The sequence below is a fragment of the Pteropus vampyrus genome, unplaced genomic scaffold (assembly GCF_000151845.1).
Source record: "Pteropus vampyrus isolate Shadow unplaced genomic scaffold, Pvam_2.0 Scaffold307, whole genome shotgun sequence".
Taxonomy (NCBI): domain Eukaryota; kingdom Metazoa; phylum Chordata; class Mammalia; order Chiroptera; family Pteropodidae; genus Pteropus; species Pteropus vampyrus.
In genome coordinates, this window is record NW_011889088.1 from 1,517,297 (window position 1) to 1,528,835 (window position 11,539).

Below are 11,539 nucleotides of genomic sequence, written 5' to 3' on the forward strand. Positions count from 1 at the left end.
TCCTCCTAGCTTGCTGATGATCACCTTCTTATTGTTTCCTCACGTGGCAGAGAGAGTGATGGAGCTCTCTGATGTCTCTTCTTATAAGGACACCAGTACTATGGGATCAGGGCTCTACTTTTATGATCTTATATATATCCTTAATAACTTCCTTGCTCCAAGTACAATCAGTATTAGCGAATACTTCAACACATGAATTTTAGGGTGACACAATTGAGTTCATAGTATTCTGCCCCTGATCCCCTAGTCCTCAAATTCATTTCCTTCTCCCATGCAAAATACATTCATTTCATCCCAACATCCCCAAAGTCTTAACTCATTCTAGCATCAACTCTAACGTGTAAGGTCCATACATCATCTAAATCAGTTATGTGTGAGACTCGAGGTATGATTCATTCAGAGGCAAATTTCCTTTCAGCTAAGAACCCGTGAAATCAGACAAGATATGTGCTTCCGAAACATGATGGGACAGGCAGAGGATAGATAATCTCATTCCAAAAGGGAGAAACTTGGAGGAAGATAGGGCTGATGGGTCCCAAGCTAGTTCCAAATCCAGCAAGGCAAATCCCATAAGATCTTAAGGCTCGAGAACAGTTCTCTTTGGTTTAATGCTCTGCCCTCCAGGCCTAGTGAGATGGCAGCATAACCCCCATGGCTCTGCAGGGCTGCCCGTCCCTTTAGCTCTCTAGAGTGGTCCTGCCCAAGTTGCTTGCTGCTTTGGCCCCACCCTTGAGGCACTGGGCAGGGTCATCTTGGCCACCTGAAACCAGAGAGGCAGGCCCACCCTTGAGGAAGCAGCCTAACCCCTGCCTGTGGTAGGAGTCGCAGCCCTGACGATCTCTGAATCATCTTCAGCATCACTCTTACCTTTTCTTGAGTAACAGTGCCTGTTCACAACTGAATAGAGCTATGGTCCCATCATGGAGCATCCAAGAAGTACAACAGCCTTCCTTCATCCTGTCCCACTTTCTCTTCAGTTTTAACTAGCATCTCAATTTCTGCCTTCTGCTGCTGAGATGTCTGAATAAGTTCATGAGTCCCATCCATCCATAATCTCTTAGTTAAATGGCCGTTGCCACATTCTTAGTGTTTTCTTCAGAACAATCTTTCTCATTTTGTACAATACGGATAGGCTGAGAATTTTCCAAATCTTCCAGTTAAGGTTAAATAAAGTCATAAGGGTAGAGCCCCGATCTAATAGGATTAATGTCCTTTGAAGAAGCAACACCAGAGAGCTTGCTCATTCTCTCTTTCCTTGTGAGGACACAGCTAGAAGGCGATCATCTACAAGCCAGAAAGAGAGCTCTCACCAGAAACCAAATCAGCTGGCATTTTGACTTAGACTTTCCAGCCTCCAGAACTATGGGAAAATAAATTTCAGTTCAAGACACCCAGCCTGTGGCATTTCGTTACAGCAGCCCTAGCAGACAAATATAGGCAGTGTCTGCGAAAAGTGAACATATGTCAACCCTATGACTCAGTGATTCGACTCCGAGGTAAAAATACAAAAGAAATGATTGTATATGTGCAACAAATGACATGAACAGAGATGTTCACAGCAGTAGTATTTGTAATACTACTGAACTGGCAATAGCCCAAGTGTCCATCAACAGTAGAACATGTAGTGAATATGGTATATTCATAAAATGAATAAATACATAGTAATAAAATGAGCAAATTACAGCTACATGTAACAGCACGGGTCTACTTTACAAATATAATGAAGAAAAAAAGCCAAAATGAGAAAGCATATACCCGTGATCCTATTTATATAGAATTCAAAATCAGGCAACAAAACTCTTTTTCTTGATCTGGGTACTGGTTACACAAGTATGTTTGCTCTGAAAATCCATTAATCTATATATTTATAATTTGTCTATTTTTGTCTATTTTCTGTGCATATGTTACATGTCAATAGAAGGTTTACATAAAAATAGTCATCATTAGAAATGACATACCATTGAAGAATGAGTTGCTATGCTGTGTGGTGTGGGGATCGTGTGATCCGCTGACCTGTAATTGACCAGTCACTGATGTCGCAGCAGATCAGTCACAAAATGAACAAGGTGGTGGAGATTACAGTGGACAATTTCAGGAAGTCTCAGCGCAGTACACCAGGTGACACATAGTACATCGGGTGACACACACATCATGATATCCTTCACTCTTGTGTTTAGGCAGGTAACAACTCTTTTAAACACTAGATTATAATTGCACAAATATACCTATCTTCTAAACTAAAATATCTTTTTTTTTAAATCACTGTGTACTTCTAAAGTTAAGTAAACTCTGAAAATGTTGTTAAGTCAGAACAACTATGTCAATAATGCCATTCTTGGTCAGTGACTGTTCAACTGTACTTTGTTGAATAAACCATTTCTCTGGCCTGTGTCCTTGACATTCTCTTTGGGTATCTGAAGCCCAGGCTACGAATGAAGAATATTTTTAGGATAATATATTTTCCTAGAAAATATCCTTCATTCTCCACCAGGAGAAGGTCACAGGAGCCAGAAGAGTCCCATGGCTATAAATTTTGGCTCTAGCTGTTATCTACTAAAGGGTAGAGGCTGAAGGCTGTGAAATAGCACTCTGAAGGGACCCCAAGGTGTCTGGGAACTTGGGGGAACCCAGGGCTTCCTCCTATTAGGGAAAGGCATGACTGCCAGAATCAGGACTGATTTAGCCATGGTCTCTCCAAAGGAGGCAGGCATTCCTTGTTAGAAATTTATCGCCTTCCCTGCTCCTCAGCCCAGAGGATCCTGGCATGCCAGCATCTGCTCCCCCAGGCTCCTTCCAGGCAAGGCAGTTATGACTCTCCTCTTTTGCTCATTAGGATATTTCCTAATGAAAGGTCCCAGAGCTCCTGGGCACAGAGGAGCCATGCAGAGTTTAGCTATCCTTCCCCACACCAGACACACATGTGCACACCCCTGTCGTGGGGAACTCTCAGAGCACTCACCTGGGGCGTCATCCCGTGGCAGATGTACACAATGGGAACGTTCTCCGTGTCTGGACCCTGATCGAGACACAAATCGGTCTTCAGAGAGTTCTGCAACTGAACACCAGGGAAGAGGCCGCCACAACAAAGAGAAAGGAACAGAGAAACAAATACATTAAATCAGGAGAAACAAGCCTTCCACTGAGATGAACTCCATTTCCATAATCAGCCCAAGGCCCCTTGAATACTATGGAAACCAACAAGCACCAGCTTTTGCTTTGCATAAAGGTGCTGAGGGAAGAGCAGACCCTACCAAAGAGAAGCATTAACACGTTAAACAGCAAGCTGGGTTTGGGGAGCTGAGACAGTTTAGGTAAAAATAAAATATGCGCACGCACAAGATGGTGCTGGGTTTTCTACCCCCTTCATTTCCACGGGGTGGCACAATGGCCTTCAGGCGTCCCAGGAAAGAAGTCTTTGTTCCCGAGGATTGGGAGAAGTGGACAACATGTTATCTGTTTTGGGGCCTGGGACGAGGCCCCTCTGCCTCCTGTGGGTCCAGCAGTGGTTGGCCAGGCCCCAGCTGAGGCCCAGCTGCTGATGAGGCTTCTCCAGAGTGGGTGGTCTGGTAGGTGAATAAGAGAGAAGAGGGCCAGCACAGGAGAAGAGAGAGGTAACTCTTACCCTCCTCACCTATAGACACATGGCAATTAACAGAACAAAGGTGGTGGCCACTAGAATTGTGAGGCCACTTAGATTGGGTGTGGGGGATCTGTTGGGCCATGTGCAAGCAGAGAAATCCAGCTGCGATGAAGGAGTAGATAAAGCATGTGGCAGATAGAATTAGACACCAGAGATCATCCTGCCCCTGCTGTGGTTTTAGTGGTCTCCCAGCTCGAGTGCTATGTCCAGCTGTACTTTGGTTCCTGTGTTCATAAGAGAGTCTGTAGTATTTTTACTCACCTTAACTCAAGCCAGCTTATATAGTTCTCCTTAGCAATCAAAGCACTTTGTTTAGACTAGAAAGCTAGAGATCAGAATCCAGAGGGAGACCTGGAAAATGGCCACAGGTGGGTCATCTGTTGGAGAAGGCCGGAGACAGGCCGGGCCTGAGCTTTGGCAGTCCTGATTGATTGTGGCAGGAATGCAATAAACCAATTAAGGGGGTTAAATGGAACAGAGGTACATATGTGCTCTACGCATACCCTGTTCTTGACAGGGGACGAGGAACAGAGTCACATTCTTTTTTCTCGAGCTCCTTTTCCTTTACTGAGTGATAGCAGCTAAATCTCAAACTTGTGGTTTAGAAGTTCTGAAGAAATATGAACATGTGTTAGTTCCCTAGGCAGGGCCCCAGAAGCATCAATGCAGCAAATCCTTTATGATAAACCAACTACTTGGCTGGCCCATGTGGGAGGTAAACATGCAAACACTCTAGATTTCGCCTGCAGCCTGTGGACGGGTGGCGGTCACATCTGAAGCCAAGCACTGTAACCCATTAGTGAGACCTGCTAACTGCTCCTGCAAAGAGAAAGATCCAGAGACTCCTGATGTCAGACTTGGTTCTCCCTGGGATCTCAAAGCCAGCCTCTGAGTGAGGGGGTGGCTGGTGCTTTTGATCAAGTCCACCTGGGCTGTGTCATCCCTTCCCCCATTAAGCAGGTAGAAGAGACAAGCTGGGGATGGAATCCTGACTCTCGCTGTGTGGTCTTGGACAAAGCAACATAACTCCTTATCTGTTTTCTTCTCTATTATGTAGAGATAACAGTGCCAACCTCATAGGGATCTTATGAGGATGAAGGGAAACAAGACACGTGCTTAACACAGGGTCTGGCAAATAGCAAATGTGCAATAACTTTTAGCTGCTACTATTACTGCTGTAATCTTCCTTAAAGCCATTCAGGGAAACTAGCTTTTGTGACTGCATCTATGTGCCAGGTGCCGCCAAAGTGCTTTCTATGTGTTATCCCACTTAATCCTCAACATAACCCAGCCAGTCGGTAACAACAACTCTTTAAGGATGAAGGAAGTGTGGTACAGTAAGAAGCTCTGCCTCACCTCTTGGTCTGTAACACTATTCCCACTGTATGGATGCTCTGCTTAGGCCTTCTCTTTGCCTGACTAAATCTTCTTCTTCCTTTGGTTCTCAGCTTCTCTATCACTCTGCAAGCCTTTCCTGACCCAGGTTGGGTGTGAGGCCACTGTTCTATGCTTCACTAACACCTCCATTTTTCTTTTTGCAGCACTTAGCATACTGTATTCTTGTTGCTTCTTCATTTGCCTATCTCCTCCATGAGTCACCAGACTAGGACCCAGTCTTTCTCACGGCCCAGCCCTGGCACATAGCAGACAGTAAATGCATGTGGAATGAATGAACGAATAAAATAAACAAATGAATGGCATCACAGTTGGACAAGTGGTAGAACTGGAGTTTATTTGTCTCTAAAGCCCAAGCTCTTTCCATCATGTAAATGGCAACAATCCCAAGACTGAAAGATGCCTCATGAAATGGTATGACGATAACCTTTAAGGTTTTGCAGATTATCATGGTTATACAGTGATTAAGAAGCAAAGCTAATACTCAGAAGCCAGGCATGTCTGCTTCCAGATGCTGCTCCATTTCTACTGTTAGCACCAGAGCTGGAATTAATCCAAAGCCACTCCATCTCCCCGACGTGGAACTCAGTGACCCAGGGGAAACCCATGCCCACACAACAGGGTCCACAGGCCCTTCAGCCTGCAGGACTCATAATGGGACCTAACAGTGGATTAATGGACTGACTTATATAGACTTGACACTAGTCTGACTGACAGTCCTAAGTGGTCGTTTGACCTGAGCAAGGTAGTTTAGGCATGGGTTGGGAAGGGAAAGGAAAAAAGAAACTCTGTCCCTGAGAAGACATCCAGTCTCTCCATTTCAGAATAAAAATAATCACGAGAAAGAGTGTTTCAGCCCCAGCAAACCCTCTGGCTCTTGCCGCTGCCTCGCTTTGCCCATCTCTTACCCTCTTGCCCTGAGTAAAAGTTCATTATGCTCCTTGACAAGCGAGCGCGTCTCTGCTCATGTCAGAGCCCAGCCTGTAACGGAGGCAGGAGCGGAGGCTGGCCGGCCCTGAACAGTGGCTGGCAGATGAATATGCAGTGGGTTGGAGACCACCGCCCACCCAAGGGACGGCTAACACAGCTCAGCCCTCTGGGATGACGAGTAGATGGCTTTTCAGTACAACAGAGTGAAACAGCCTCAGTTGCAGACTCGGACAGATCTAGATCATGACCTTATATATGTCACTTACTGTTTGACCAACCAAAGGCTTCCGGGTGTGGCGGTGCGAGGGCTCCATGGTGAGCATGCTGTACGTGTTCGTAAGAGCGGATCCTTTTGCATGGAAGACAACAGTGCCTTTGGCCGAGACCCAGAATTGCTATGGTCACATGCACACACCTCCACTGTTATTGCTCTCCCTGCATCTCTGGCTGAGTTTGGCTAATACTGTTTGGCTACAGCTGACAGCTTGGTGAGAACGTGAATCTAGAGGCTTGCCCTGGCTCACAGAGGCTTTGGACCAATAGTTTCTCTGGAGCCACAGTAGCCTAATTGTTCTTTTTGGACTGGGTCCAACAATGGCCAAGCACCACACACAACTTGCTGTGGTCAGAGTGTGGTGGCACCACACTCTGGCAACAACTGTGTTCTCAGGATGGTTCTCAGGAGACGGATGGGGCTGATAGGCACTTCACAAGTCCAGTGTGTTTCCACGGTGATAACAGGACCTAGAGTCTCAGGTAATAGCTGGGTAGCACCCGCTGAGGAGTTTTTTGACAACCAAAGTATACCAGCCTGAGAAGTGGAGAGGCAAGAGGCCACTGGGCATTTCTCTCAGGACATGTCAACCATGCCATGGGGACTCTTGTGGCAGGACATGACCCCTTCCTACAGGCTGGCCTTCAGGACAACAGAGGTACTGTGGAGAGGGAGTGGGGAGAGTTCCCAGGATCTCAGCTGTCTGTTTCAGAATCCTAGAATGTTAAAGTTGAAAGGCTCACAGAAAACACCACGGCCAACCCTTCTGCAAGGATTCTTCCCCTCCCAGGGGTGCCGTGCTCGTTACATTTCTGCCTTGAACTCAGTTCTGACCACAGGTCATCAAAGGAAGAGGCCTCAGTTCTACCTTCAACTTTTGATACTGGGATGTCGAACTGGCCTGAGGGAACACTCTAAAAGGGAGGAGTTGAAGTGATAGCAGCAGCTGATGTTTTAGACTCAGTGTCACTGCTGATTATCAATGTGAACAGTGGGCGAGTGACTTCGCCTCTCTGTTTTCCCATCGTTGGAACATGGCAGGTGAGCTAAGTAACCCCAGGGGCGGGTAGTTTTGAGGGCTTAACTTTCAGCAGAAAAATTTTATGTGTTCAGCAAAAAACAGGTGAGGTATCCAAAAATCAATTAGGTCATTTAAAATATCATAAGAATTTATAGTCCTGGGGATACTGGAAAAATGGGAGAGTTTATCGCATTCAAAGAATTTTAACCTTAGGTAGAAAATATATTTATATATCTTAGACTTTCTTCTACCCTGTGAGGACAGTATTATTTCCCCTCATTTACCATATGAGGAAACTGAGGCCCAGAGACATTAGGATGTTTGCCCAGGAAGTGTTCTGGTCAAGACTGGAACCAGGTCCAATGGATCTTACCCCTGTGCTCTGCCTCTCAATCTTGCTGCCTCATTAAAAGGAAATGCTCTATGCCAATCAACAAGTGGTACTAAAACATCCCTCAAGATACAGCAAACTCGAGGAGGTTATATTTCCTAGAAGTCCTTTCCAGGATGCTCTGTGCATGAGTGGAAGGCAGAAGCCCCTTGGGTGGGGAGGAACGCAGGCTGGCTGAGAGAAGCTCCAGCACCCACGCTTGGGGAACAGCGGGTGTTTGTTATCTGCCTTACAATCTTAACCTAACTTCAGGTTTTTGTTTTATTAAGTGAAATATGCAGGTTTGGGGCTAGAGCTACATTGCTTAGGACTGTAAAGGAGAGACCAAACACCTCTCTTAAGGAAATAGAGGGCTCTGGGCTATGAAAGCAAGGCTGCTTCGCACGCAGCTCCAGACACTGGCCTCTCGTCCACAGGTCTACCGCAGCATCCACGTGGGAGGCTGAGAGGCTCCTTCCCGCTTTTCCGCTGACTCTCTCTGGTTTCGCTCTCTGTCTGTGACTGAATGAAACCCCGAGGTGCCGGCTCCTTACCACTCCGTAGGCGATGATGTCCGAGTACATCCTCATCTCTGGGTACACGCTGACCAGGTACCACCGGAAGGTCTTGCACTGCAGCTGTTTCCTCAGAGCCTTCCTTGCAGTGATGTCCCCGATGTCGATCCCTGAGTCCTGCACAGGGACGGAAATGCAGAGATGCAGCCACTACCGGGGCACGGCTTCCCCCCAGACCTCCCCGCCAGGGTTCCTGGAGCCTGTCTAGCGAAGGGATGACATGGGAACCTAACTCATGCATTTCCCCACAGGTACTTTAACCCCATAACTGTTCCCACTTGGACTGTGAAACTCACGGTCAGCATTGATGGGGATTGTCATCAAAGGCTATTGAAAATGAAGATGCCAAACCCTTAAATTTTAAACAAAATCTTGTGGTCTGGGTATAGGGAAAAGAAGTGGGAAGAATATGGTCTGCATAAGGTTTTCTCTACCTCAGGAGGTAAACTGAGATTCTGAGTTGGCGGTGGAGAGAGAGGTGGAAGAGAGGAGTCAAAGATGGAATAATTCTAATTTTAATGCAATTCCTAACAATCATGACAGCTAAGGTCTCTATAAAAATGTGCTAGGCTCTGTTCTGTATGAGACAGAGACATGTATGTTTATATTTACTTACTTAGATTTATTCATATTCATGTATATTGTCCCATTTAAACCTATGAAGTAGCACTATATAACCCTCATTGTATAGATGAGTTGAGACAAAGAGAGGTTCAGTGACCTCTTTGGTGACTTGCCCAAAGTTCTATAGCTAACAAAAGGAGCTGACAGTTGAACCCAATCACCCAGGGTTTGGAGTTTGCACTTTTAACCTTGCCCTGTGCATTGGCAGGGGCCTGCCCTTCTGCCTCCTCAGACCAAGTCCCTGTGGGAGAAGCAGACTCTCTCTTTGAGCTTGGAGGTCTTAGCAGACAGAATACATGTGTCCTTCACTTCACTGGTTATCAGAGAGCTGGCCCCAGAACCAGCAAGGTGCAGCAGGCAAGCAGTAGTAATGGAGACACGGATATGTCCTTGAGTGAGAGGGAGAGAGGAGCCCCCATGTTTCTTGTGGTCCCAGAGTAGAGTGGAGAGAATTGAGAGGCCCTGGGCTTGCACACCAGCTGCCGAACAGGGCACAGAATCAGCTGAGAAAGAGCGAAGCCACAGCAGAGAATGGCGAGGGGTCCCTCTAGCTGGGGATCAGATGGAGACCAGGTGACATCTCATCAGACAGCAGCCCAGAGTGCAGACAGAGGCAGAGGGGAAGTACAGCTCTCCCACTGACACTGCTAGCTGTGGAAACTCCTGGTTCTAGTATCAGCTCCAGGATCAAGTTACCTGGGTTGGGAGGACAGTAAAATTGACAAAGCTTAAGTCTGAAATGTCTCGATAAAAATCACAAGGGTGGCTGCTGCATGTATCTGGATATGATCAGAAGTTTCTGATATCAGACAATAGGGGCTTGAGTCAAAACAAAATATAGATATAGAAGAAATACATTTATTTTTGCCCAATAGAGTTCAGGTAATATAAAAATTTAAATCTGCTACAGCCCAGAGGTTTAAGTTCCAGACTCCTAGGGAGCAATTTCAGCGAAGACCTATCTTTTGACTTCTTGACGACCCCATCTATGATTTGTCTACTCTCTGCTCCTTCCTATAGCCCTTCCAGCAACTAGTTGGCCTTTCTCTGCTGGACTCCGGCTCTGTTATGATCGAGAAACATATTTGACTGACCTCTGTGCCCCTGGCCCAGCACTGCCCCTGAACTGTATTGATGAGCTTGAGATGAGAAAATATTTATGAAGTGGTGAACAGAGAAACTGGCAATAAATGTACCCTGTTCACGCCCCACCCTCACTCCAAGGGATGTGTTAAGTATTAGCCCTTTAAACTTCTCTGCACTTTATCCTTATACCACAAAGCTATTTGCCTGGACCTGGGCCTTCCCCCTTTATGCTATAATTGCCTTTATCTGATGACAAATTAACACTGTGTCTCAGCTTTTACTGGGAGTCACTAGAAAAACTTGTCTCAGGAAGGTCTCTGTGTTTTCCTAAAATTCTGAGTTCCCATAGAAAAACTTTCTTTTTTCACTCAGGATCAAGGGAAAGTTTGTCTCTCTCCTTATCTATTTGAAGGTGGGAGCAATATAATCCATCAGGGCTCCATCTGTACTTTAACTTCTAAGAGACTCAAGAATCAGAGATTTGTTCAGCTTATATTTTTGGATATCATGATCCTGTCCTCTTCCTGTTTGTTAATTGACTTGTGCCTTTCCATTTTAATGGTTCAGCACTTCTATATTGTGTGTTTACTGTAAATTGCACCAACCTCTTTTTTAGAGGGGGGACAGAAATTGATAAATAAGCAAATTTTCTCAGAGAAGGTCACCTTGGCCCTTATTACTAGAAAACAATAAATGTATCTTCTCCCTTTGCTAAATATTTAATGGAGTGGGTTGAATAGTGTGGCCCCCCAAATTCGTGTCTACATGAACCTCTAAATGTAACCTTATTTGGCAATAGAATCTTTGTAGACACAATTAGGGAATTTGAGATGAAATAATTCTGGATTTAAGGTGAGCCTAAATCTTTATAAGAGAAAGGAGAGGGAGGTTTGGACACAGAGAGACACAGAGACAGAGGCAGAGTTTGGAGTACTATCTACAAGTCAAGGAACATCGGGAGCTTCCAGAAGCTGGAAGAGAGAAGGAAAGATCCCCCCCTAGAGCCTTCAGAGGGAGCAAAACTCTGCCAGCACCTTGATTTTGGGCTTCTAGCCTCTGGACTGAGAGAGGATAAATTTCTGTTGTTTTAAGACACTCAGTTTATAGTAACTTGTTTTGGTAGCCCTAGGAAAATAATATACTTAGCATACACAAAGCTGTCCAGTATATAACACCAAATTTAATAACCTATAAGAAATGGACTAGTACTTAGAAAAATACAATCTTCCTACGCTGAATCAAGAAGATCTGGAAAATCTAAATAGACAATCAGCAGTATGGAAATTGAAACAATCATCAAAAACCTACCAAAAAGTAAAAGTTCAGGACCAGATGGCTTCACCAGGGAATTCTACCAAACATTCGAAGAAGATTTAATATCTATTCTCCTCAAACTCTTCCAAAAAATCGAAGAGGAGGCCATACTCCCCAGATGATTTTATGAGGCCAATATTACCTCGATACCAAAACCTGGTAAAGATAACACAAAAAAAGAAAACTACAGACCAATATCTCTCATGAACACAGATGCAAAAATCCTAAATAAGATACTAGTGAACTGAATACAGCAGCATATTAAAAAGATTATACACCACGATCAAGTGGGCTTCATCCCAGAGGCACA

General features: G+C 45.3%; 1 protein-coding gene across 4 annotated transcripts in view; it reads right to left on the minus strand.

Annotated features, from left to right (window-relative positions):
* GALNT18 (polypeptide N-acetylgalactosaminyltransferase 18) overlaps positions 1-11,539 on the minus strand; it is a 336,064-nt gene that overhangs the window by 39,225 nt on the left and 285,300 nt on the right. For all 4 annotated transcript variants that reach the window (XM_011377260.2, XM_023521596.1, XM_023521598.1 and 1 more), the window contains exons 8-9: positions 8,185-8,322; positions 2,960-3,055 (exon numbers count right to left, since the gene is read on the minus strand). In XM_011377260.2, coding sequence (XP_011375562.1) covers positions 2,960-3,055; positions 8,185-8,322 — 234 coding nt within the window. The remainder of the gene's footprint in view (positions 1-2,959; positions 3,056-8,184; positions 8,323-11,539) is intronic.